This window comes from Ailuropoda melanoleuca, chromosome 6, assembly GCF_002007445.2.
Source record: "Ailuropoda melanoleuca isolate Jingjing chromosome 6, ASM200744v2, whole genome shotgun sequence".
Classification (NCBI taxonomy): Eukaryota; Metazoa; Chordata; class Mammalia; order Carnivora; family Ursidae; genus Ailuropoda; species Ailuropoda melanoleuca.
The window spans coordinates 16,211,804-16,237,306 of NC_048223.1; the positions used below are offsets into that span (position 1 = coordinate 16,211,804).

Here is a 25,503-nt window from a genome sequence, read left to right on the forward strand (position 1 = left end):
ACATTTATTTATTTGACAGAGATAGAGACAGCCAGCGAGAGAGGGAACACAAGCAGGGGGAGTGGGAGAGGAAGAAGCAGGCTCATAGCAGAGGAGCCTGATGTGGGGCTCGATCCCATAATGCCGGGATCACGCCCTGAGCCGAAGGCAAACGCTTAACCGCTGTGCCACCCAGGCGCCCCGCATTAACCAGTTTTTTTAAGCCAATAAGACAGTCTTTGTATTTAACGGGAGAATTCAGTCTATTTACATTTACGCAAAGACTGTTCTATTTATTTTGTTTCTTCATCATATTTTATGTTTACTATTTATTTTACGTTGTTCTTTTTTGTTCATTTTCCTTACTTTTGCTCATCTGATAAAGTTGCTATTCTTGTGCCCTCATTAATTTGGAATTTTTTCTCTCTAATTTTCCTTCAAAAAATCAAGAGTGGTTATCAGGAGCTCTGTTTTGACATGTCAAGTTGGAGATGCCTGTGAAATGTTGACCAGAGAGACAGAGTGGGCAGCTGAGTCTGTGCTTAAACCCCCTTGTCCAGTTAGATTTTCACAATTTACTATTGCACATGAGGCATGGGACCAGGGGGAGCAGGTGGGGGGCTTGGAGACTTTTTATAGCTCAAGGAGTTTCAATTTTCCCTCCTATTAAGCAGTAGTTTTGAGGTTCTTTCTCCAGTCTGCTCTGAAAGGGTGAACCTTGAGTATGTACACAGTCTCCCAGACCATCAGGGATGACTATGATTTTATTTTTAAAGCCTGGCTTCCTAGGAGTCATCTCCAAGTCAGAGTAGCTTAATATTTATCTGCTGTTGGTCTGAATTGTGCTTAATGCCCTTGAGCTCATAGGCCTCCTCGTTTTGCTGATGGATCTCCACGTGGCTTAGGAGATGCTTTGGTGTCTGTCCCATGTTCTGCTCTGCTTGTTCCTGAATGTGTGCAGCTTAGAGCATGCCCCAGCCTTCCTAACCCACCTACCCTCTCCCCACCAAGGACCCTTCCTAGCTTTCCCTTTCCCTAGTTTTCTCTGTTAAGTTTTTGGCTGGTCTGCCAGGTGGCTTATTACTACTAGGATCATGGGACTTCCAGCCCTCTCTTCACTGCTCATCACCGAGATCTCTGTGGTTTTCAACATCAAGGTGTTTAGGAGAACTTCTCCAGGCTTTGTTCAAAGTAAAATCAGCCCCCTTTGGCAGAACACTCCTCTTTAAGTTTTGCTTCTCTCGTTGGGCAGAACATCTCTGTCACTGCACCAAGGTGGGGGTGGGGACAGTGCAGATAAATTTGTGTGTCTGATGTTCAGGGTGGACATCTGGGCTTGGGAGAGTACTTTGGAAGTCATTGGTTTATCAGTTTTATTTAAAACCATAGGATTGGGGCCAGTGTAGAGATAAAATAAAAGCAGTCCAAGAACTAAGCCTTGGATCATCCCAACTTGGAGAGCTGAGCTAAGGCATTTAGGTGTGAATAGAAGAGTTCTGCCTGAGCCTAGGGCTAGGAAACACTTGGCTCCATCAGCCACAGGCCAGTGCCACTGGAAGCCAGACTAGACAGATTGCGTTTCAGCACCTCATATGCCTCATCCTGTACCCATAGTACTTGCTTATAAACATGCTTTTTTCATCCATCAAGTTTAGCATATGCTGTTGTCTCAAGGATCCAACTGGCTGTATGGGTCGGAAACGAGCAGAATCCGTTCCCGTTCTGACTGTTTGCTACCTTGAAGCCAAGTCAAGGCAGGCTGTTCTGACATTCACATTTGGTGTAGAAAGTGGTAACTGCGGTATGGTTTAAAAAACAAATCAATAAAACCTGGAACAGAAAGCCTGCCTTCAAGTTCAGCGCTGCCAGGGCCTGAACGTGCGACCTTGGGCGTTATTTAACTTCCTCAGACTTAGTGTCCTGGCCTTTACAGTGAAGACATTTGATTAAATCTACCTTGCAATACTAGTGTGTTCTGAGACTTAAGTAATATCATGTGGGTACAGTTGCATGAAGTAGTGCTCAATAAATGCCAGCTTCTTTCCTTTACTAATCACAGAAGCCAGAGAGAAGCTATTAAATCCACAGAGGGGCGCCTGGGTGGCTCAGTCGGTTAAGTGTCGGCCTTTGGCTCAGGTCATGATCCCAGAGTCCTGGGATCGAGTCCTGTATCGGGCTCCCTGCTCAGTGGGGAGTCTGCTTCTCCCTCTGCCCCTCCCCCTGCTCGTGCTTTCTCGCTCACTCTCCCTCTCAAATAAATGAAATCTTTTTAAATAAATAAATAAATCCACAGAATAATCCATAAATTTCCATTTCAGTATTTCTTTTCTATCAAACTGTCTGTCTGCCTATAGTTATGTTGTTTCAAGGATACCTGAATTTATTTTAATCAGGTATGGTGAAACACAGAGACACCGGAGTAACTGTCATAAAGGAGGAGATTTGCACTTATATTTCCCTAGAAACAGAAGACATGCTTCATGCCATACCAGGCCACATGGGGAAGTACTGGGGTCAGTCAGGAGGCAGAGGGGTAAGGAGAAGCATGGGCTAGAGTCGTTACTGTGCTTTTCATGGAGAAGAATGGGCAAGGCTGGGTGAGCAGGTTTAGGACTGGCTAGTTTGAATAATTTCAGTGAGCTCCAGAGAATAGGGGCTGACCCTACTTGTCTGATACCTGTCCCTCGGCTGATCGGGATAGGGGAATCATGGCCCAGAGCTTAAGAGCTGGATAAAGGCGGTTGCTGGGGTTATGAACACTGGATTGGTTGGTTTGCTTATGAAGGGCATGATCCAGGTTTCTTTACTATCTCTAAGAATTAGCCAGCCCTGGCAGGGATAGTCCCTCCACAGTCAGCAAGTCCCCAAGATGTCAACACATAAAAAATATGGAAAATAAGTAGTCATGATTAATACATTTGTTCTGTTTTGTTTATGTTTGTGCATATGTACTAGACCAAGAAAAATAGACCTCACATTGGATCAAGCAAAACCAGGGAGCTGGAAATGAACCACGGACAATCCATAACCACTAAACTTATTTTCTAGGTAATTAAAAACTATCCACTCTCTGGCCATCAAAGCCAGTTAAAAAAAATTCGTATTTGGATTCAGGCATAGAATTAGAATCCCAGAGTTAGAAGAAAGCTTAAGAATTGGTCCATTCCTCGCCCCTTCCTGCATCTCTTTTTTAAATCTCTCCTTCTTCATTCCTGCTAAGCAGTATCTTATTCCTTCTTCAGGTTTTTCTGATTGTAAGAAAGGTCTTCTCTGTGTGAAACCAAAATCTGCTTCATTTTGTCCTCAGCCTGTTAATTCCTGAAAGTCTGATGTCTTGCAGTACAAATAAAAAAAAAAAACATTTAGCCCAGCTCCCAAAACAGCTGCTGGATCAGATAAAATGTGCATAATGGGCTTTCAGAACTGATGAAGAGCCACTTGTATTTGTCATACATATTGTACATCTAAAGATGTCACTTAGGAGAATTTGTTTTCCGTCTTGCTTTCTCTGAGCAGGAATGGCTTCACTGTAGGCACCACAGTGCCTACACAGAATGTCCTTCCTGTGCACTCAAGGCTTTCCACAGAATAAATGGGACCCTGAGTAGGACATCTGTATTATAAATTGGACTCCATACTTTGCGTTGGTTGGTAATGTCTCTAGTTTAAGGCTGAACCCCTAGGACCTAGCTCGGTGCTGGAAAAATCACATGCACTCATTAAATCTTCATTGAGTGAATGAAAGAATGCATAGAAATGAGTACAAATTGCTAATCAAAAGCATTTGTGGAGAACTCACTTTAGTTGAATAAATAAGACATTAGAAAAGAAGGTTTGGATTGCTATTTGAAGTGAAAACACAGTTCTCCAGGGGGCGAAGGTTAGGCACTGAAATCACTGATGTTGCTCCAAGAAAGCAATATTTTGGATTACATTTCCTGAGCCCTTTCACCTGTTGAGCAAGGAGCCAAGCCAGGCGCCTGTGTAGCTTCAGGGTGAGAATGGCATCAGGAACTTAGCACAGAGCCCATGGGAAGCTGTCAGCACACTCCAGATGTTACTGATTTGCTACTTCTTTATAGTCATGAGAGTGCCCAACCCCGTGCTTGTAAAATGCAGGCCTGCAATAAATATTGATTGTGGATGATCATTTTAATGATGATGATGGTGATGCTAGTGTGATGGGAAAGTTCATCACCTAAAGATTTGGCTCCACTCACTAACAGCGCTTGTACCCAGTGAAGCACCCCGAAGCGTAAGCTCTTCCCGTTTGACAGGATTACTGACACATGCGTGACTGATGCTACAACAGCAGGAGAAGAGGCCTCTAAGAGAGACATACGCCCTGTGGAGGAAGCATTGTGTGCTGTGCGTACATAAGTGTGGAAAGACAGGGGAAGTGGAAGTTAAGGAATGGAGGGAGACAAAAGAAAGAGAAGGATTTTTACCTCTTCTAATACAGATACTATCTTGTGATAGCCTTGGAATACTTGCCATAGGGTCGCCTGGGTGGCTCAGTCGTTAAGCATCTGCCTTTGGCTCAGGGCGTGATCCTGGCGTTCTGGGATCGAGCCCCACATCAGGCTCCTCCGCTAGGAACCTGCTTCTTCCTCTCCCACTCTCCCTGCTTGTGTTCCCTCTCTTGCTGGCTGTCTCTCTCTCTGTCAAATAAATAAATAAAATCTTAAAAAAAAAAAAAAAAAGAATACTTGCCCTAAAGAATCAGTCTACCTGAGTGGTTGGCAGTGAATTGAAAATCTGTTGAGATTAATTTTCTGGTTACTCATCCTTTTCATTTATCAAAACCTCTCTCTCTGATGTTTACAAGGAAAGGAAGAGGAATAGGAAGGGGAAAAATATACGTTTGGAGAGCTTTGTGGTATGTGGAGTAGCTTGAATCTTCTGGGGCGAAGGGGGAGCTGTCATTGTTATAATAGTCTAGAACATTCTAGCAGTCAGCCTACTGAAGGGGAGACCGAAGCCCAGATGATCAGAATTAAACAAAGAGAATATGCTTCTACAATTTGGGATGTCCGTCCTCCCATGCTTTCTCTCAACCCTGTGTGAGCAGCTTCAGCTTTTAAATTAACAAATATAGTAAAATGTTGGAAATTCCTTGGCTTTTTTTTTTTTAAGATTCTATTTATTTATTTGACAGAGATAGAGACAGCCAGTGAGAGAGGGAACACAAGCAGGGGGAGTGGGAGAGGAAGAAGGAGGCTCATAGCAGAGGAGCCCGATGTGGGGCTCGATCCCGTAACGCCGGGATCACGTCCTGAGCCGAAGGCAGACGCTTAACCGCTGTGCCACCCAGGCGCCCCATGAAATTCCTTGGCTTTAAGAATAAATCTTTAAGAAGGTAGTAGAGCAAAACATGATACTTACATATGTACATAGATACATAGATAGAGATATCTCTGGACTGATTTATATCTATATCTGTATCTGTATCGATAGATAGAAATGGAGCAAAAGGAGTGGGTGCTAACTGTTGGGTTGCAGTGAAAAGAGGATCCAGGTATGTAACTAGTGACGTCAGATGGACAACACCCCAGACTTGTCACCTACCAGGGCCTGTGACGTAGGGCTAAAGAAATCTGTTTGGTCTAAATTGACTGTGGAAAGAGGGTCAGGGTCCTGTGGCACATATTGAAACCCACCCCAGGTAGAGAAGAAACTCATTTCTCTCTACTACTGTACCTATTTTCATAACCCTTTAATGCAAACTCCTGAAATATGTTTTGTTGGGTATTTCTGAGAAGAAAAGGAGGGTTTTAAAAGTTTGGAAAATACTAGAGAAGTTAACACATTTCTTTGCTGCAGAGCTCAAGAGCCTTTAATATAAACTCTGCATGATGGCTTTGTAGGAAAAGGGTATAGTAGGTAGGACTTTCGAAACTCACTTGATTGCAGAATGCTTTATTTCCAGGAGCTGCTTATAGAGCTAGTGATTATAGCACATGCTTCAGGAATGCTGCTGTGAAGTATTCCCATTCAAGAGACACTCAGTGATGTCTGACCATCTCTTAGCTGGCTATTCATGTCTGGCTTGGTACAAGGACCTCTTTGATGCTGTTGTGGGGAGGGGGCTAGCCCATTTCTTGGTGTGGTCTAGTTCCATAGTGTTGCACTCTTCGGAGAATTTGTTTTTTAGAACTTTGTTTTAGATGTTGCGGGGAATTAGTTCTCATGGATAAAACCACACACACACACACACACACACACACACACACACGAAAGCCTGGGGGTGCTTGGGGGTTCAGTCAGTTAAGCGTCTGACTCTTGATTTCGGCTCAAGTCATGATCTCAAGGTTGTGAGATCGAGCCCTGCATCAGGCTGTGCCCAAGCATGGAACCTGCTTTAAATTCTCTATCTCCCTCTGCCTCTGCCCCTCCTGTACTGCTTCCCCACCCATGCCCCCATGCATGCTCTCGCACTCTCTCTCTCTAACAAAAAAAAAAACCAACTCCCCCCATCATTATGCACAAAAATGTCTCCAAAAACAAACAAACAAACAAAGGCTGAGTGTATGTGAGTTTTTTTGTGTATTAAACTTTGGTACTAAAACACCGGGCCCTGGATCCTGTAAGTTGTGTAGCTGCATAGGAAATCATGGAATAAGTCTGGTGTGATGAGATGGAGCACTGCGCTAGGAGTCAGAGAATCGAACTGGATCCACATCTCAACTGCTAGTTTGTAGCTTCCTGAATTTAAGAATGTCGTTTTAATATCTTTGGGCCCCAGGCTCCTCTTCTAAACGTTGAATTGCCGGAGTAGAAGAGGAATGACATACATGTGACACATTAGCCACTTCCACCTCCTTGTACACCCAGGGCAGATACTGCTAAGCGATCAGTCTTCTCACCAAATACAGAGGTAGTCTCAGGTCCTTCGTAATACCACATTCCCACCAATCACTCTGAACTGAGAGCAGGATGAAAGCGACTGCCATTTTCATGCTAGATGAACTAAGAATCAGAGATCTGAGTTTATTGCTATCAGCAACATATACTTCATGAAAAAAGCAAAGTTTCAAGAGAGGTAAGCACCTCTGGATGAATGAGGGAGTGCCATGGGCAGAAGGCTGATGTGCTCTTCCCAACCCAGTGACAAAACTGGAGAAGAGTCCCCTGGATTGTGTGACTGATTCACAACTTGGACATTTGGGAATTGACTTACGAGCAGAATGGGTATTGGTAATTCTAAAGGAGTTAGGGGGGAAGGGAATTGGAACCCAGGGGGCTGACCCCAAGCTATGGATAACCTCCTCTCCTTTCTTCCCCCCACGTGGACACCTATTACAGGAGGGTGGAGGCCGGCCTCGGTGAGTCCGCCTGCTCCTTGTGCTGCCTGGTGAGCATGTTGGACTTGGGATGCGTAGGCAGCACCCTGCAGATGAGTTTCTCTTCACTATTTCAAACATCAATTAATAAGAAAACTAAGGCTGTCCAGTCTTGGACGACCTTTCCAGAGGACTCCACAGCTGTGACAGAGAGATGAGATGGTGGGAACATCCCGTTAATAACCAACATCTGCGTGAAGTGCAAATTGCTTTACACTTGTGTGGGATTAGCCTCCAAGCTCCTGCATGAGGGGGATCTGACAGCAGCTGCAACTTGGAGTGACCTGCAATACAACACCTTCCCACTCCCGATCCTGGCAGCCTCTGCCTGCTTTTAGCGGGCAGGCGTGAATTTTGTGAGGCAGTTTCTGATTGCTTGATATTTATATGCCAGCTTACAGCTGGAGTGGGAGGTAGAGAGCAATTGATTTAGGACTGAAAAACACCATTTATGTTATAGAATCTTCTTATGTCCTCTTGCCTTAGAGCATCCAGATTTCTCCTGAGCCATTCTTTTTTTTTTTTTTAAAGATTTTATTTATTTATTTATTTGACACAGAGAGAGAGACAGCCAGAGAGAGGGAACACAGGCAGGGGGAGTGGGAGAGGAAGAAGCAGGCTCCCAGCAGAGGAGCCCGATGTGGGGCTCGATCCCAGAATGTGGGGATCACGCCCTGAGCCAAAGGCAGACGCTTAACGACTGAGCCACCCAGGCGCCCCCTCCTGAGCCATTCTAAAGGGCCTCTAGCTAAGTGGAGGAAATTTGAAGAGCAAAATACAAAAGGGGAGGGAGGAGAAAAAGTTTGAAGACTAGGAAAGATGCACCGGACACTCAACGGTCACACTGAAAAGACTTTAGGGTCTGTCACCCAGCTGAGGGTGTTAAAGAGTGTTTTCCTCTCAAAGAGCATTTGGAGTATTGAGTTTGGGTAGGGCACTTCTTAAAACCACTATGGTCAGAGGGTACCTAAATAGATTTGTTTTCTTCAAGAAAAATCCCAGGAAAGAGGGTTAGGGGAAATCCCAAGTGGCTCCGTCACTTAATAGCTGATGACTTTGGGCAATTTAACCTCTTCGACCCTAAGTTTCTTCGTATGTAAAATAGTGGTAGTGGTAATCTGTGGTTGTTGGGATGACTAAGTGGAATAACATATGAGAAGTGGTTAGGACAATGCCTGGTGCATACTAAGTACTCAGTAAATGTTCCTTATGATCGGTTATTTGAACACGGTTGGGGAATAGGATATTGTGGCTAAGAGGAAGTTACCACATGAATCCCATATGGATTGCCACTTTTCAAAGTCCTAAAATATCATAGAATTCACTCATCATGAGCCACCAGACTGGACACAGTTTCATCTCCTCTTAGTCTACAGAAGGCTCTTCTATGTTTTTGCAGTATCTTGGACCATTTTTAAGAGCATTATCTGAATCAGAGTTCCAGCCAAAAAAAAAGACATGTTCATAAAGGGACCATTTATAGCTGCATGGGCAAAGTTAGAGGGATCAGCAAGGGATGGTGAGATGCTCTGGGACTAGCAGTAGTAAAAAGCTACCACTAGGCTTACTGGGCAGGCAGAAATAGCAGTGTTACCGGAATCCAGTGCGAGCTAGAGCCTTGTAGGGAGAGATTCTAGGAGATCTGTAGGGGGAGCGACATAGTCACTGCCAACATTGCAACCTGGGGCAGGGAGAGGGTAAGAAAAACACACCAGCCCCTCATTCCTCCCACTTTGTGATCTCTTACTGGTGCCTCCCATGGGCTGAAGGAGGCAAGCTGCCAGAAAAATACAAACGAAGCAATGCCTGCAGGCCAGTTTCTTGGAGCACAGAGCAGAGCAGAAAGATCTGGAGATGCAAAGGAGAATAACCACCACATTCACCAACTCTTGTTTCACAAATTGGGAGCACACCATTAATGAAGTGCTCAGCTGGATAAGACATCGAAATAAACCAACCCATAATGTGGTTATTTCACTAACTCTTCATGTCCTATAGCAAAATGAGCAGCAGTCAAAATGGCAGTTTCCAAAAATTGGTAATGGACCAGTACACAAAGTCTGATCCAGGTGCTGGGGTGTGACATGTGGAGTAGATCCCACAATACTTTGTTTCCTGGTCTCTGTGTACCCTGGGGCTGAGCCATAAAGGCTGGTAATATAGTATTACTGGTTTTCATTGGTTATTACTGGTACATTGGTTAAGATTTTTAAACTACTGGGTAGTTTAGCCATACCGTAGAATGGGTAGCTTGTGAACAATGTAAATTTATTTCTCACAGTTCTGGAGGCTAGGAAATCTAAGATCAAGGCACTGGCAAATTCACTACCTAGTGAGAGCCCTCTTTCTGATTCATAGACTGCCAGCTTCTCACTGTGTCCTCACATGGTGGAAGGGGCAAGGGAGCTTTCTGGGATCTCTTTTGTAAGGGGACTAATTCTATTCATCAGGGCTTCGCTCTCATTGAATTAAAAATTCATTTCCTCAGGTCCACTAGCCACATTTCAAGTGCCTAATAGCCACATCTGGCTAGTAGCTACCATCCTGGACAGCGCAGATATAAAACATTTCTGTCACAAGGGAAATTTCTATTATATAGCGTTGGTACAGTGACAAAACCCCCAAGCTAAGTGGGCTGGGGCTCAAGGCAATGAGTTGTGGCGAAGAAATCAGAAAACTAAGCCACACAAACTGGGTTTTCACATTGGAGGAAAGGAACAGCTGTGAAGGACAAAGAGGCGTTCAGCACAGGGAGGCATATTTGAGACCCCTGCCAGGATGCTGACTGAGTCAGGATTGGCTCAGGTCTGTCTGGATGGAGCCAGTAGCCTAGAGGGACTGGGGAAGACAACAAAGGAAGAGAAAGACCCAGAACCCGTCACTGTGACACTTGAGACCTTTCCGAAGGTGCTTATAGGGTCATGCTCATCTTATTTACTTCTGAGCACCATACTCCTGGGCAAGGTGATGTGATTTTACTGTCCACTATCAATGGCACAAGCCTGGGGCCACATCAGGTAGTAAAAGGAGGCAGGTTCACCTCCAGGGCTCCATAAATAGAACCCAGCTGACGCAAGAGCCCCTGTTACTTGAGAGCCAGGTTAAGCGTATAGCAGGAAGGTGAAGGGAGGGTTCAATCAGCAGTGGGAGAGACATTTGTTTTTGGTTTTTTTTTAATAATATTTTTATTATATTATGTTAGTCACCATACAGTACATCCCTAGCTTTTGATGTAAAGTTCGATGATTCATTAGTTGCGTATAACACCCAGTGCACCATGCAATATGTGCCCTCCTTACTACCCATCACCAGCCTATCCCATTGCCCCACCCCCCGCCCCTCTGAAGCCCTCAGTTTGTTTCCCAGAGTCCACATCTGAGAGAGACGTTCGTAATCCTGAACTACTTACTCAGTTTAATCTGGAGCATTTGGAGGTTTTACCGTGGTGGGTGAAGAGTGCCTTTTTGGAGGTAAATCTGTGAGAGAAGCCAGGCTGGATGTTTCTTGAGACAGGTCGAATGGTGTATTAGTTTACAAGGGGTGTTGTAATGAAGTACCACAGACTGGATTAAACAATAGAAATATATTCTCGAACACTTTGGGAGGCTAGAAGTCCAAGATCAAAGTGTTGCCAGAGTTTGTGCCCCTGAGAGCACCAGGGAGAATCTGTTCCATGCCTCTCTCCTGGCTGCTGGTGATTTGCTGGCAACCGGTAGTGTTCCTTAGAGTGTAGGCCCGTATCTCTAATCTCTCCCATCTTGTTCAGATGACATCTCCATGCATGTGTGTCTGTGTCCAAATTTCTTCTTTTGTAAAAGACCAGTTGTATTAGGTCAGGGTTTACCCTCCTCTAGGATAACCTCATCCTTATTTAACAAATTCTTCTGTAATGACTCTATTCCAAAGAAAGTCACATTCTGAGGTACCGGGGATTAGGACTTCAACATATGAATTTTGAGGGATATTATTCAATCCATAACAAATTATACAGTAGAAAGAACATATATTTTGGAGTCAGACAGACTGGGTTTGAGCCTTGCTTCTCCACTGCTTTTCCAATGCAGTTTGATTTTATTATCTGCAAAATGAGGATGATATATTTAATAGAATCATTTGTAAAGTGATAAATCAGTGATAAAATGAAACACTTTCATGTATCACCAGTTAAGAAAAAATGCTTCCAATCAAACAATGCCATATCATCAATTATAACATGCATTCCAAGTTTAAATACGTTACATTGTGAAATAAAAGTATGTTTTAAAGTCAGTGAAGGTAGGGACACCTGGGTGGCTTAGTCAGTTAAACGTCCTAGTCATGATCTCAACTGAGGTCATGATCTCAGGGTCATGCGATCGAGCCCCACATCAGGCTCAGCGCTGGGTAGTACTGGGTGTGGAGCCTGCTTAAGATTCTCTCTCTCTCCCTCTGCTCCTCTGTGTTCCCCCTCTCTTTCTCTCTCTCTCAAAAGACAAAAAACAATAGTAAAATAAAATTAATGCAGGTAAAGACCAAAGATGACCTATAAAGTGCCTCCTGTGGAGAGGTAAGAAGATGTACAATTAGGTGCATCATTTTTTATTCGCACCCCTTCCTTTGCCTGAGCAGAAAAGTTGTCATCACCATTGGTCACCACCCAACTTGCCATCCATTTCAAGAAGGAATGAGATAATTTACTGGGCAGGGGTCAAAAGAATTCCCTAAGGAGGTGGCTTTTATGAAGTGCGTTACTTCCACAACATTTTCATAATTGCTTCAAATAGGAGGTATCTTCCAGAGTTTCTCTGTAGGACCCCACTCTGTATTCATGTGCTGGCTACGAAGTACATTCACATGGATGGTTCTGAGAACCAGATAGAAAAGTTCCTCTATTTGTTTAATTAGGGTGGGGGGAATCCTTGAGTCTCTCTGGGGCCCATAATGTAGTTCTTCTCCAGTACCTGTTATCTTTGGGATAAGGGCTTGTACTTCTCCAGAAACCTTAGACCACTCAGTGACTGACACCAGTTTGGGCTCCTGCCTTTACCTTCCCCCACTAATAGCATCACATTATATAACCTTCACATCCTTCACCTCTTTTCCAGCCCTCGGAAGCCCAAGGGTGCAGACAGCCATTCTGTGCAGAGTCTTGAACTGTTTTTTTTTTTTTTAAGATTTATTTATTATTGGAGAGAGAGAGAGAGAGAGAGAGAGAGAGAGAGAGTGTGTGTGTAGAAGGAGGGGCAGAAGGACAGAGAATCTTAAGCAGGCTCTATGCCCAAGCTCCCCTTGATCTGTTTCTTGATAACATACTGACTTTGTCCCCTGCATAGTCCAATCTCTATGGGTGATGTTCAGGGCCCCTATTCTATCTCTAATATGCCCAGTGGACAAACCAGATCTGCAGAGGAACAACCATAATGTCACTCACTGACTCCCCTCCACTTCCACGTTTTACATTTGTTGTCTGGGTTATGCATTACTTGAGCAACAGGGTTTAGGTGGAAAAGCTTCAAATTTGCATGTCTATATAGCATAAAGGTGAAACACAGACTTAGGAGTTGGACTACCTAGGTTCAAATCCTACCTCTTTCTTGAAAGCTGCGTGAAATTGGGAAAGTTACAGGGTCTCTCTACCTCCCAGAAAGAGGGGATAATAATAGTACTCACTTCAAAATGTTGTCATAAGGATAAAAAGAGAGTGCCTGTCAAATGATTTGAACAGATACTTCATCAAAGAAGATATACAGACGACAAATAAGCATATAAACAGATGTTGAACATCATTAGTTACTAGGAAAATGCAAATCAGCATCACAATGAGATACCAGTACACACCTATTAGAATTTTGAAAGTTAAACATAACATATATTTCAATCCTAGGTATTTACCCAAAAGAAGAAATATAGGTCCCTACAAATGCTTGTACATGAATAGTTATGGAAGTTTTATGTGTAAGAGCCAAACTGGAAGCAATCCAAATGGCCATCCACAGAATATTACTCAGCAATAAAAAGACAAACCTTATAGAGGATACAAACTGATCTGTTAGGACAGAAAGTGGATCAGTGGTTTCTTGGGAATGGGGTGGGAAGGGTGGGATGAGAGGAAGGAGTTACAGAGGAGCATGAAGAAACTTGGAGGGGCAGTGGCTATGTTCACTATCTTGATTGTGGTCATGGTTTCACAAGTATGTACATATGTCAGAACTTACTGAATTGCATAATTTAATTAGATGTGATTTATTATATGTCAGTTATACCTAGATAATTCATTTATTAAGTAAATGCCTATGACAGGGCAGGCTTTTTATAAATATTAACTATTATACACTTTAGTATTATACTCAGAAATGTTTTAGATGAAATTTTTAAAAGGGCATCTCATCAAAAGCATTACTCAGTAATTGATTCCATCACCATCATACTATACCTAGCTACATTTTCCATTTCTTTTAAGGAATTCTCACAAATAAACCTGAATTAAGGAAAATAGTCCAGGCTTTGAGGTCAGAAGCCATGAGTTCAAGTACTCATTCTATCATCCCATACCTTATGCTGATATTTGTCCTTGATTTTTCCCATATACAGAATACTACAAAGTTACATCACATAATTGCTATAAGAATCAAATAAAAAACTGGACGTTAAGCATGTTCTGCAAATTATAAAGCAACATGAATATATCAGTCATTACAACTAGGGAGGAAAGGAGATAAGTGTACTTTTTGAAGGCCAGGTAACAGAAGACCACCAAGATTAAAATAAACCTTGACCAAAAAAAAAAAACCTCACAGAAGAGCAAGAGATAGACCCTACATATCCAAAATTCCCTTACTCTGATAGTCCCACATCAGAATTGACTGGGACACCCTTAAAAATGCAGATTTCTGGGTCCCACCCTTTACTTGATTAGGCAGAATTAAAGGTGGTAGAGAAGAGGAATCTGAGTTTCAAAAAAAGCTGCCCAATGGATTCTGATGCAGCTGGTAGCACCAGTCAGTGGATGGTCTTTTGGAAACAATCACCTTGATCTTCATGCCTCGCAGTGAGGGACATGAGCTATCCTAGGCTCTATTGCTCCGACTAAACCTGACTTCAGTCTCCAGAAAAGGTAATGCATCTCCCATAATGGCTGGGAGTACAGAAAGTTTTGAAATATCTTCTAACTAGGCAGTTAGTATTGCAAGCACTTCCTCTACCATCATTCTTTTTCTGAGCTCCTCTGTGCTCTTAGGAGTCTCACTGGCGCTGAGATTATCTTTGGAAATTATCTATCTTGGTCATGCAAATGTGTATTTCTTAATTTCTTTCCAACCAGTCATTTCCCTCAAAAAAACCAAGTCATTCCATGTTGCTTGTTGGCAGCTTGCCTTGGATAGACTGTCTGGGGTGTGTGGCTTGATGCCAACATGAACTTATATCTATGTGGGATTGTCATCTGAAAATCAAGAAGTGAGAAGAAAAGCAGCAGGATTGGTGCACATCAGCCCCTTGTGCCATCTGGGGTGGTTGAAGCACAGGAACAAAGACTGGAATTGGATGGAATTCCATCTCCTGTCTTATCTCAACCCACCTAGAACTCTATTGTTCCACCCATAAGGAGAGAAAATTACCTTTCTGTGTCTTGAGGATGTCGAATCCGTCTATGAGTTAGTTCTCGGGGGTTATTTCAAAATCCTATATCGAAAGGCACCACATGAATATAATTAAATCTCTTTTATGGCTCATTATTCTGTGAATTTGGACCAGATGTTGCAAAAATGCTTCTAGTTGTCAAACAGGGAAAGTCACCGAGGCAGAAGAGCTTGGAGAGTGAGTGCCCCGTCTGAAGGGCGCAGTCCCCAATTGTTGCCTTTTATGTTGGCAAATTAAGGGGGGAAATACGTTTAAACGGGACCAATAAAACACCTCCAGCGTGAACGTGCAGACTGCCGATTTGTGACCTCTGATTTATACTACTGTTCAAAACCATGATCTTTTAACAACTGAAAAAATTATATCAATATAGTAAATCCTTGTACCTATACAATCAGCCAATGACGCATTCAGTCCTATCCCACAGAATGAATATTATATAAAAATGTAAAACTCAGGCAAACCATAAGAGACTTAAAAAAAAAAGATTTATTTATTTAGAGAGAGAGTGAGAGAATGAGCATGGGGAAGAGGAGGGAGAGAGAGACTCTCAAGCAGACTCCCTGCTGAGCACAGAGCCCATCACATGACTCAATCTCATGACACTGAGATTATGACCTGAGCTGAAACCAAGAGTCAGACGCTCAGCTGACTGAGCCACCCAGGAACCCCAAACCATAAGAGACTCTTAACTACAGAGAACAAACTGAGGATTGCTAGAGGGGAGCCATGTGAAGGGATGGGGAAGGGGGTGATGGTCATTAAGGAGAGTACATTTTAGGATGAGCACTGGGTGTTTATGTAAGTGATAAATCGCTCAAGTCTACTCCTGAAACCAATACTACATTATATGTTAACTAACTTGAATTTAACTTTTAAAAAATGTAAAGTTCAGTTCAAATAGAAGCTGAGACTTCAGGAGAACCCAGAAGAGTCAAATAACCATTGACCTGAAAAATAGCTTATTGAAAAATGCTAATCAATAGTGGTTTGGAATTTGGTTTTCTGTCTGTTGAACAGGGACATAATCAGAATCAGTTTCTCCTTCTCCTCTCAACCTGTATTGTCCATCCCCTCAGGAATAGCAGTTGATGTTCCTTACAGGACAACTCTCTCTCACATAGGGCCCATAGGGATGATTGGGCCAGGGACAAAACACTGAGTGCAGGAATGTCAGGGGAGGCTGCAGCAAGAATTTTTTCTTTGCTGGATAACATGTAGGTGCATGATATGGTTAAAGACAGTCTTCCCTTCAGTTTTTTTTTTTTTTAAGATTTTTTATTTATTTATTAGACAGAGATAGAGACAGCCAGCGAGAGAGGGAACACAAGCAGGGGGAGTGGGAGAGGAAGAAGCAGGCTCACAGCTGAGGAGCCTGACGTGGGGCTCGATCCTATAACGCCGGGATCACGCCCTGAGCCGAAGGCAGACACTTACGCTGTGCCACCCAGGCGCCCCTTCCCTTCAGTTTTTTGAGAGACTGTTTCTTTGTACTCTAATGAAAGTGCAGGAAATGGTTTTCCCAGTTTTTGCTAATGAATGACACTAGTAAGTATCCACTGGACCATGTTTCCATTTGAAAGCTAAAAGTATATGTAGGCTCCAGTTGATTTGTAAAATATGAGTAATGGATATCTCCAGTTGTGAGATACTGTAAGATCTTGGGTTACCTATAATTTGGGTTAGCTGTCATTAAGATCTTGGGTTAGCATCCCAGGATATAAATGGTGTTGTAAATGGTGTTTTGACATGTGACAGACATAGAAGAAAAGAACCTTAGTGGTAAGGGTACCAGCAAAAACACATGGCATATCCAGAGAGTTTCATCTAAAGGGTTAAACACTTTACAGAGGGATGCTTTCTGGGGGCATGGACAGGGATAAGGGAGCCAACAAAGAATGTGAGGCTCATTAGGGGATAGAAACAGCAGAAAGTCAATACCACCCCGTGGTCTGAAGAGTCGAGAGAGGGAGGGGGCATTGTGTTACCAGAACCCACAAAAGCTCCCTCTGTGGAAGGGAGTTTACTAGCAGATTCTATGTGTGCAGAGGCACCATGCTGCTGCCAGCACCTCTATCCTCCCACTGTCTGATCTCCTCCTAAGTCCTCCCTTTGGCTGATTCAAACCAGAATCTAGAGGACAAGGAAGTTCAGGAAATACCATCCATAGAGGTCAGCCTCCAAGGGCAGGTGTAGGGTGGACAGTGGCAGATATGGATCTGAGAGAGAGGGGCAAATGGAGAGCAATTATCACAGAAGGCAGGGGGAGTCATAACTCATGGAATGTTCGAGCAGGAGGGGGCTTTTCATCTTCCAGGGAATTGAAATGACTTAGCAACCATTATAAACCCAATAAAAGGCATAGTTGAGACCAAAGGCAGTCATCTTCATTCCCATTCTCATTGCCTTTCCACTTCATTATGTTAGGAATCAGGAGTTGCAAAACTCATGTTAGAGTAGGATTGGCTAAAATGGGGTGCCTACCTGGTCATTTGCCATTACTGTGCCCATCAGACATTACTAATCTATTACAGATTTCTTTTCTCCTGAGCCCAGATGTGCTTTCAGACTCTTTTTCATCCTAGGGCTCCAGGCAGTCACTAATAATTGATCCATCTTGTTGCCTTATTACCTAACAATACAACATACTCTAAATGCAATGCTTCAAATTATTCTGTCTAATAAGATTTCCCTCCTTGAAACGTGACCCGTTCTCAGAAGTTGCTTCCTTGTGGGCTTTCAGACGGCTCGCTTTGGTAACTCAATGGAGGGCACTTATGGTTTGGAAGAAGGGGAAGCACCAGAGGATTATTTCACCTAAAGGGTAGTAATAAAAAGCCCTAATCCTTGGTGGGGTTTTCTCTTCTTCTCTCCTTGCAGGTTGACAGAACAGAGGTGATTCGCACCTGCATAAACCCAGTGTATTCAAAACTGTTCACTGTGGACTTTTACTTTGAAGAGGTGCAGCGTCTGCGGTTTGAAGTTCATGACATCAGCAGCAACCACAATGGGCTGAAGGAGGCCGACTTCCTGGGTGGCATGGAGTGCACACTCGGCCAGGTGGGTCCACAGAGGTCCCTTCCCACTCCTTACCTCCTTGAGGACTCTCTTCCTCCCCCTTTTTCCTCTCTCCTTGCATTCTTTCTCCTTTGGTTTTATTTTTCCTTTACGTGTCACATTTTATGAGTTCCCATACACTGTCCTAGCCATTAGAGTTAACAGTATGTTTACACAGGATGATGTGGCAAATATGGGAAGACCTACTTAGTTTGCAAAATTAACCATTTTCTCTTCTGAATTCCTTCATTCTGTCAGTTATTTCACAACTATTGAGCACTCTGATTGTGTGTTATAGTCTTATTTTGTTACATTATAAATTTCCATCTCCCAACTCAACTAGGAGAACCCCCCTAACGAGAGTGTTGCTCAGTTACATGTATTCCAAGCTTCTGGTACCAGAAATAGCCCAGAGTGGGCTTTTACTTAATTCTCAAAATGATGCAAAATAAACATCATTCCTGTATCTATTTATCAGTGAGAAAACTAAGACTCAGAGAGGTTAAGCCTAAAGCCCCACACTAACAAGTGGCAGAACTAGAACTCAAATGAAGTTGGCTTCACTTCAAACTGCATCATTCTGCTTCACGACACCTTTCCTTTTTCCTTCCCTTACTGCTGTAACCAGAACTTTAGTAGGCACTGAGGAGAGATCTAAATGAAGAAATAGTCCTTATGCCCAAGAAGTGGACACTCTTATTGGGGAAGGCACACTATGTAGCTAAAATAGAGCAATTAATGATGCAATTTAAGCCATAATGAGACAAAATATCCTGGGTTATAGTCATAGGGTGTGGACCTTCAAGAAGGCAGAGCTTTCAGCTAGTTAGAATCAAAGAAGGCACTGTGGATTCAAACTTTGAAAAAAAAATGTAGTCCACAGATTGAAAAAGGAGGAGGAAGAATTTTCAAGTAAGAAATCAAGATAAACAAGGTAGGGGGGTCAGAACAACCGTGGCAGGGGTGAGGGGCAGAGGAGAGCAGGTTCACTGAATCAGGGTCAGAGGCTGATTTACTGCGAAACCAGTGAAGCTTGAACTTCAGAGCCCCTCACTTGGCTAGAGTGTTTCCAAGGCTCTGCGTGACATTTTTATTTGTGGTCTTGCACTTTTTTCTCAAAGGATTCCAAATTATATAAACCTCAAGCCCCATAAAACCTGCATCAGTCCCATGTAGAGGCAAGGGTCTGGTTTAGGGATTAGTAAGAAAGAGCCTGCCTGGCCAAGAGATGACAAGCATGCATGTTTTTTGTTTTTACCGTGCCTCACGCCACTTATCATGAACGTCTCCCATGTGAACACTGGGTGACAAAACGGACAATGTCCTCAGATACCTTTTTCAGCAGATATAGTGATTACTTTCATGAGCTTGTTCCTTGTTTTTTTAATGAAAGCCAAAAGCCCAATGTAGAGGGATGGCTGAGGGGAGGCAGAGAAGGAATCTGGGATATTCTCCATCAATATAATCTCTCTCATGACTTTTGAAAACAGTTGATAGCAGATAGTGCTAGCGTCTTGCCAGTTACATGCTTAATAAGTAGTAGGCATTGAATGAATGAATGAATGAATGAATGAATAGGGGATTTGAGGTAGAATTCTGTAATGTATAAATAAAATAAGGTGGTTAAAGTGTCATCTCTTACAGATACAAATGAGCCACTGCAAGTTTCTCTTTGAGATTACAGACATCCCCTCATGTATCAAAGTTATATTCTGTCCTAAGAAACAAATGTAGATCCATGTAGAAGTCATGTGAATCAAAGATCTTTTTCATCAAAAGATTTGATCATTTTCTCCATGTGAGTGACCCTCAAATTTGCATCTTTAGTCACTTACAACCCTCATCTTTCCAGCAGCCAGGAAGTCCTTGACCCTCTTCTTTGTGCCAGGCATTGTGCTGGAGGTCGGTGGTGTAGTGTTGAGCCAAAAACATTGTCCCTACCTTCAAGCAGCTCAGAGGCTAGTTGTGGATAAAGATGGAAAGCAAATAATTAATTAAATCACACAAACAATTAAATTACAACCATTGTAATTATTGTTAAGGAGAAGTATGGAATAGGAGAGGAAAGATTGAGAGAATGGTGTCAGGTGGAGAGACAATCAAAGGATTCTGAAGGGAAGTGGCATTTACACCAAGACTTGAAGGGAGAGTGAGTGCATCAGGTGAGAAGAAAGAGGAAATGCATTCCACGCAGATGAAAAAATTATATACAAAGACTGTGGATTCAGGAAGAAGTTTGGCATATGGTACATAGTATCTTCATTTGAGTTTCCCAAGAAGCTAACTCTGAGACAGGAAGTCAAAGGAGGTGAAGGAGATGTCATAGCAGAATGAGAAAGTAAGACAGGAAAAGGAAGGCAGCCTGTGAGAGTGTTGTCAAGCCAGCTACCACTGTGGCCAACTGGAGCTTAATTCTGCTGGGGAAATTCTGGAAGCCAGTCTAGAGCAAACACCACAGAGTTATCTCACCCTAGTGATGAGGGAACTTGGGTATTTATACTTGGGGTATACAGTTCATCAGTCATTGAGGGCTGTTTCCAGAGTGGGAACATCAGTCCCCCAGTATTTCTGGCTTATTGCATGGGCAGCAATGCAGGCTGCGAGTAGCCCAAGAAGCTTACAAGCAAAGAAATACAGGTGCTAGTGGTCAGAAGTCAGTGATGTGCACTGAAGTCATAGGCCCCGGGAAATGAGCAGGGCATTGATGGCATCTGTGACACAGACGTTATTGGCTGCCTACTTAATAGCCAGTCACTCCACTCTTTCAGCCATTAGGCCCTGATCATTTTCAGATCATTTTCCATCATCCGGCTGCATAGATAATAGCCCTATCTCCAGCTCAAGGGTAAATCCTGAGTAATCTCAGCCAATCATATGAATTGCATTCCCTTTTGCCAGATTGGTTTGGGGTGGGCTTGTGGCTAGTTCTAATCAGTAAGACATGACAGTTTTTCTTGGAAATCTGCCCCCTAAGGGGCGGGGGGAGAGATATCCACATATGAAGAAGGAGTTGTCTAGCTATGATTCCTGGAACCACTGTAGCCACTTTGTAGCAGGGGTGAGGATGAGAGCAACCCTAAGGTGAGGTCAGAGCCAGAAGAGGTGGAGGCACTGGCTGACATACTGCACCTGGAGCCCACCCTATCTGTGGACTCCTTATCATGAGATAATAAAGTGTCCTATTGTTAAACTTGTTTGGAGTGGGGTTTTCCATTCCCTGAGCCAAAAGCACCATGATTGATATAGAGTATACCGATGAAAACATATCAATGAAAAATGGACGGACTGTCTGGAGTGGGGTGAACAAAGGGAAACTGGGGGAGTGCATTGGCTTAATTTTTTTAAGCCCTCAAGATGAGGACTATATGGAAGTGAGCACTGAGGGTAAGATTACATATAGTACTTTCTAAATATATCTTGATACTTTTGAAAGAGCTTCCATACTGACCATTTCATTTGATCCTCTTGACAATGCTGGGGAGACAGGTGTCATCATCTGCATTTTATAGCTGAGAAAACAGGCTCAAAAAGATATAATGTCCTGACAGAGCCAAGACCAGAAGTCAAGAGCTTTTGGTCCCTAATCCAAAGCTCTTTCTTCTGCCATGATTTAAAGAAGGATAACGGGGAGAGGCCACATGTTCTGAGATCTCTTTTAACATCTGGCTTAGGTGAAGCAAGCGAGAAAGAAGTCAAACTTGTTCAGAGTAGCCCAAAGCCATGTTTCCCAAGACATACTGCTTTCCCTCCCACCCCAGGTGACACACTAGCCTCTGTGGGTATCTTGTATATTCAGGGGCAACCACCCTTTTATATTATCAGCCATGTAATAGGTATGATTGACCTTTTCATACTTTGGGGGTGGGCACTAATAGGCTGAAATCAATCAAATTATCCTATTTTTGTGGCCACAGTGATTAGTTCATTGAAGGAATACAACTATCAGAGATAGTGAAATGTAAATACATATTTGCTAAAGCCTTCTGAGAAAGATAAGGTGAGGCTATGAGGTCTGGAAATGGTACCCTTCAAGGGGAGAACATGATGCTGCTGGGGGAGGAAAAGAAAGGGTGATAACATAACAAAATGTGGGTGAAAAGGAAAGAAGCTGGCACCAAAGGGAAGAACAGAGAAATAGAGAGAAATCAGGTCATATTACTTGCATGCTAGATGGTGTCCTGTCTGAAGCCAGTCGTTCCTGGGAATTTTGGTCAATAGCTTCCCTTTATTATTTAAATCATTATGGGCTAATTCTTTTTGCCACTTGCAACATGGAGTTCTAATTAATCAAGTCATACTCCGTAGAACCCCTTCTCTAGGCCATAGTGACCTTTTCCGTCTCTAAGATCCTATAACCCATCTCCACTTCACTCATTTAGTAACTGCCTTGAGAAGTTCCTTTTTTTCAGTTCATTAAAATCATTTCTCTTAATTAACATTTATTTTTATACATATTCTCTGGCCTCCCAGCTAGATTACAAGTTTCTTAAGGCAGAGGCCATAATAGGTACTTCTTCATGTCTAATGCAACACCATGCTTTATATATCACACATGCTCAAGCCACATTTATTGATTAGTTCATTTTGAAAATTTTAGGTCAGTACAAACTTTTATTTTAACATGATACGTTCCATTTAATCACATATTCATATTTCAACAAGCATTTAACAAGTGCCCCAGTTATACCAAGTACCCCGGTAGGTGCTAGAGACACAAAAATGAAAAAGACAGAGGCCTGTCCCTGAAAGAGCTTATAACTAGCTAGGAGACACAGACTGGTAAATAATTAAAATGCGTGTTACTTTGTGCTACAACAGAGATGTGTTCCAGGGGCTACCTCTATCTAGAGGGAATCAGGGAGGTCTCATAAGAAAGATGACTCTGGACATGAATCTCAAAGGATGAGTAGGAATTCACCAGCAGAGAAAAGAAATAAGGACTCTCTGGGCAAAATGACCGGGACACAAAAAGGTATGGCAGCACAAGAATAGCAAAGAACTCTAAGTGACTCAATATGGTTAGATGGTCAAGTGAGGGTGGAAGAGGGATAGGGGAGGCTGGACAGGAGAAGAGGAGCCAGACCAGGAGGACTTAAGTGCCTTTCTCTAAAGTTCGGAGAGCTTGGATGTGCTGTACTGGAGATCCTGGAGGGATTTGACTAGGGGGAGAACAAGATTGCATGTGTATATCAGAAAGATCACTTTTGCATTCCCATGAGGGGAGGTGGGAGAGAGTGGGTGTGGAGCCAGGGAAACCAGTTAGAAAGCTCATGCTATAACAGGAAAGAGATGAGAGGGCAGTGGTGATGGAAGTTGAGGAGGCCCAGGGAAGAGTACGGCCAAGAGCAGCATCAACAAGCCTTGGAGAATGGGTAAAGGGAGGAGGAGCTTGCAGGTAGCTGGTTCCAGTTACTGGAGGAGTGATTTGCCTATCTTTCAGGAGAATCAGATTGAGGAGTGCATTGGGGAATAGAATGTGCTGGCATGTTCAGCTCAGGATGTCTGTGGAGAATCCAGAGGAGGTTGCCAGTTGGCATCTGACCACATGGATCTGGAACTGATAACGGATTTGAGAGTGGGCTCCCTATAGCACAGGTAGCCTGAAAGTGGGCGAGATCCCTCAAAGAGACTGTTTTGTTTTTATTTTTAGAAAGAAATTCATTGAACGTTCCATATATGAACAAATCATAAAGGATTTTTAAAAAACTGTTGAGTATGCAAGGACATCTCCACATTCTTTCAGATAAAAGTGTGAACTTGATGTTAAATTTTGGTGTGAATGGGAGCTTTCTCTCTTTTCTAAACTATTCTTATCTCTAGTATGATCCAACAAAAACAAAACAAACACAAAAACAAAACAACCCCCCCCCAAAAAAAAACACAAAAAGACCAAAAAACATCAGTACTTTCCTTCTTCATCACTTCAGTGGCTCAAGACTTTTTCCCCCTTGTACTGCTTAGTCAGGCAGGGAATGGCTGGATGCAGGAGCTGTCCAGCAGGGGGAGGAACGGCACAGTCAGGGTCTGAGGCACTGTTTGATAACGCTTAAATGCACCTGCTGTGGAGCCTCGTGGTCTAGAGACAAATCCCAGCTCAGTAGCTCTCAAGTTGTTTGTCCACAGGCAAATTCTTGCAGCCACTTAAGCCTCAGCCTCTTCATATGCAAAGTAGAGATAATAATAGAGTTGGCCTCAAGAAATATTGTGAGAATCAAGTGAGAAAACACATATAAGGAGCTTAGCAGAGTCCCCAGCACAGAGCATTCAGGACCTGAGAATCAGGATCTGAGAATCTAGGAAATGATGGGAAGAATCAACATATCTGGGGGCCAACTTTGTTTTAGGAGTGAAGGTAGAAGCGAAAAGGGTGAAAACATTATGATAGAACACCCATGATCTGTGGAACATTGCATCAAAAACTGGGGATGTACTATATGGTGACTAATATAACAAAATAAAAATGATAAAACATAAAAAAAGAACACCCATATTCTGGGCAATGAGTAAAACTGAACTTAGGACTTCGCCTCAAGTTTATTGAAAACTTTATTTAGTCAAAGAGTCTCTGTGTGTGTGTGTGTGTGTGTGTTGGTGTAATATTTACTTTATTCAGATTATTTTTAAATAAAATTGGTTTCAACCCAGATCTCTGAAATAATTGGGGGTAGGTATTCCATTTCCTGTCTTACCACAACTAAGGCCCAAAAGAAGGGATAAAGTGACATCCCAAAACCCATGCTGAAAGTCATACATTCAGAGTTGTCTCCTCAAGGCCGTCTACTGGTACTTGCCCTGTCCATGTGAGTTGGCCATATCCTCACTCTGTCATGTGAAACATGGGACTTGCGGCTTTTAAGAAAGGAAACTAGCAGCCCTCAGCATGCTGGAAACTGGGATTGGCCATGAAGTTGAGGATAAGCACAGCCAGTGACTTAGCACTGAGCAATAATGCCAAATGAAGGATCATGTCCTCCAAGAGCACTCCAGGCAGAACTGTGTGTTCTCAGCAGATGGATGAGGGGGGCGAATCACAGAGATGCAGGGTACCCAGAAGGCTGTGTACTCCTTCTGGGTGAGCTTGGAGACCGTCCTTGGATTTCTGTTGGCAGAAAGGAGACCAGGAGCTAAGCCCCTCTCCTGCTGCACCCAACAGAGGGCATGCCAAGGGAAGTTGGGATGATCCCTCACCATCTAGAACAGCAAGCAGACCTTCTTTAATGTGGTGCCTTCACTTTCTTTCATTGCTTACTAACTAGTCCAGTCATCCTTGAAATCTTCCACTTCTTCATGCACCAAATGCAGTGGGGACACTGAGTCAGAAATAATGAGAACAGTAAATGTAGCACAGTTAACTTTCTCAGGGTACTTGTATTTACCAGTCGCTGGGCTAGGCATTTGCTCTACCGCACTTAAGTTAATCAGCTGGACATCCCTGGGAAGTAGGCACTACCATTATCCTCATTTATATTTGAGGAAACACGCTGAATAAAGCCGGGTAACTTATTTA

At 43.1% G+C, this 25,503-nt stretch overlaps 1 protein-coding gene across 4 annotated transcripts in view; it reads left to right on the forward strand.

Annotated features, from left to right (window-relative positions):
- Positions 1–25,503, forward strand: part of CPNE4 (copine 4) — a 461,864-nt gene that overhangs the window by 290,805 nt on the left and 145,556 nt on the right. For all 4 annotated transcript variants that reach the window (XM_002922652.4, XM_034662003.1, XM_034662002.1 and 1 more), the window contains one exon: positions 17,820–17,999. In XM_002922652.4, coding sequence (XP_002922698.1) covers positions 17,820–17,999 — 180 coding nt within the window. The remainder of the gene's footprint in view (positions 1–17,819; positions 18,000–25,503) is intronic.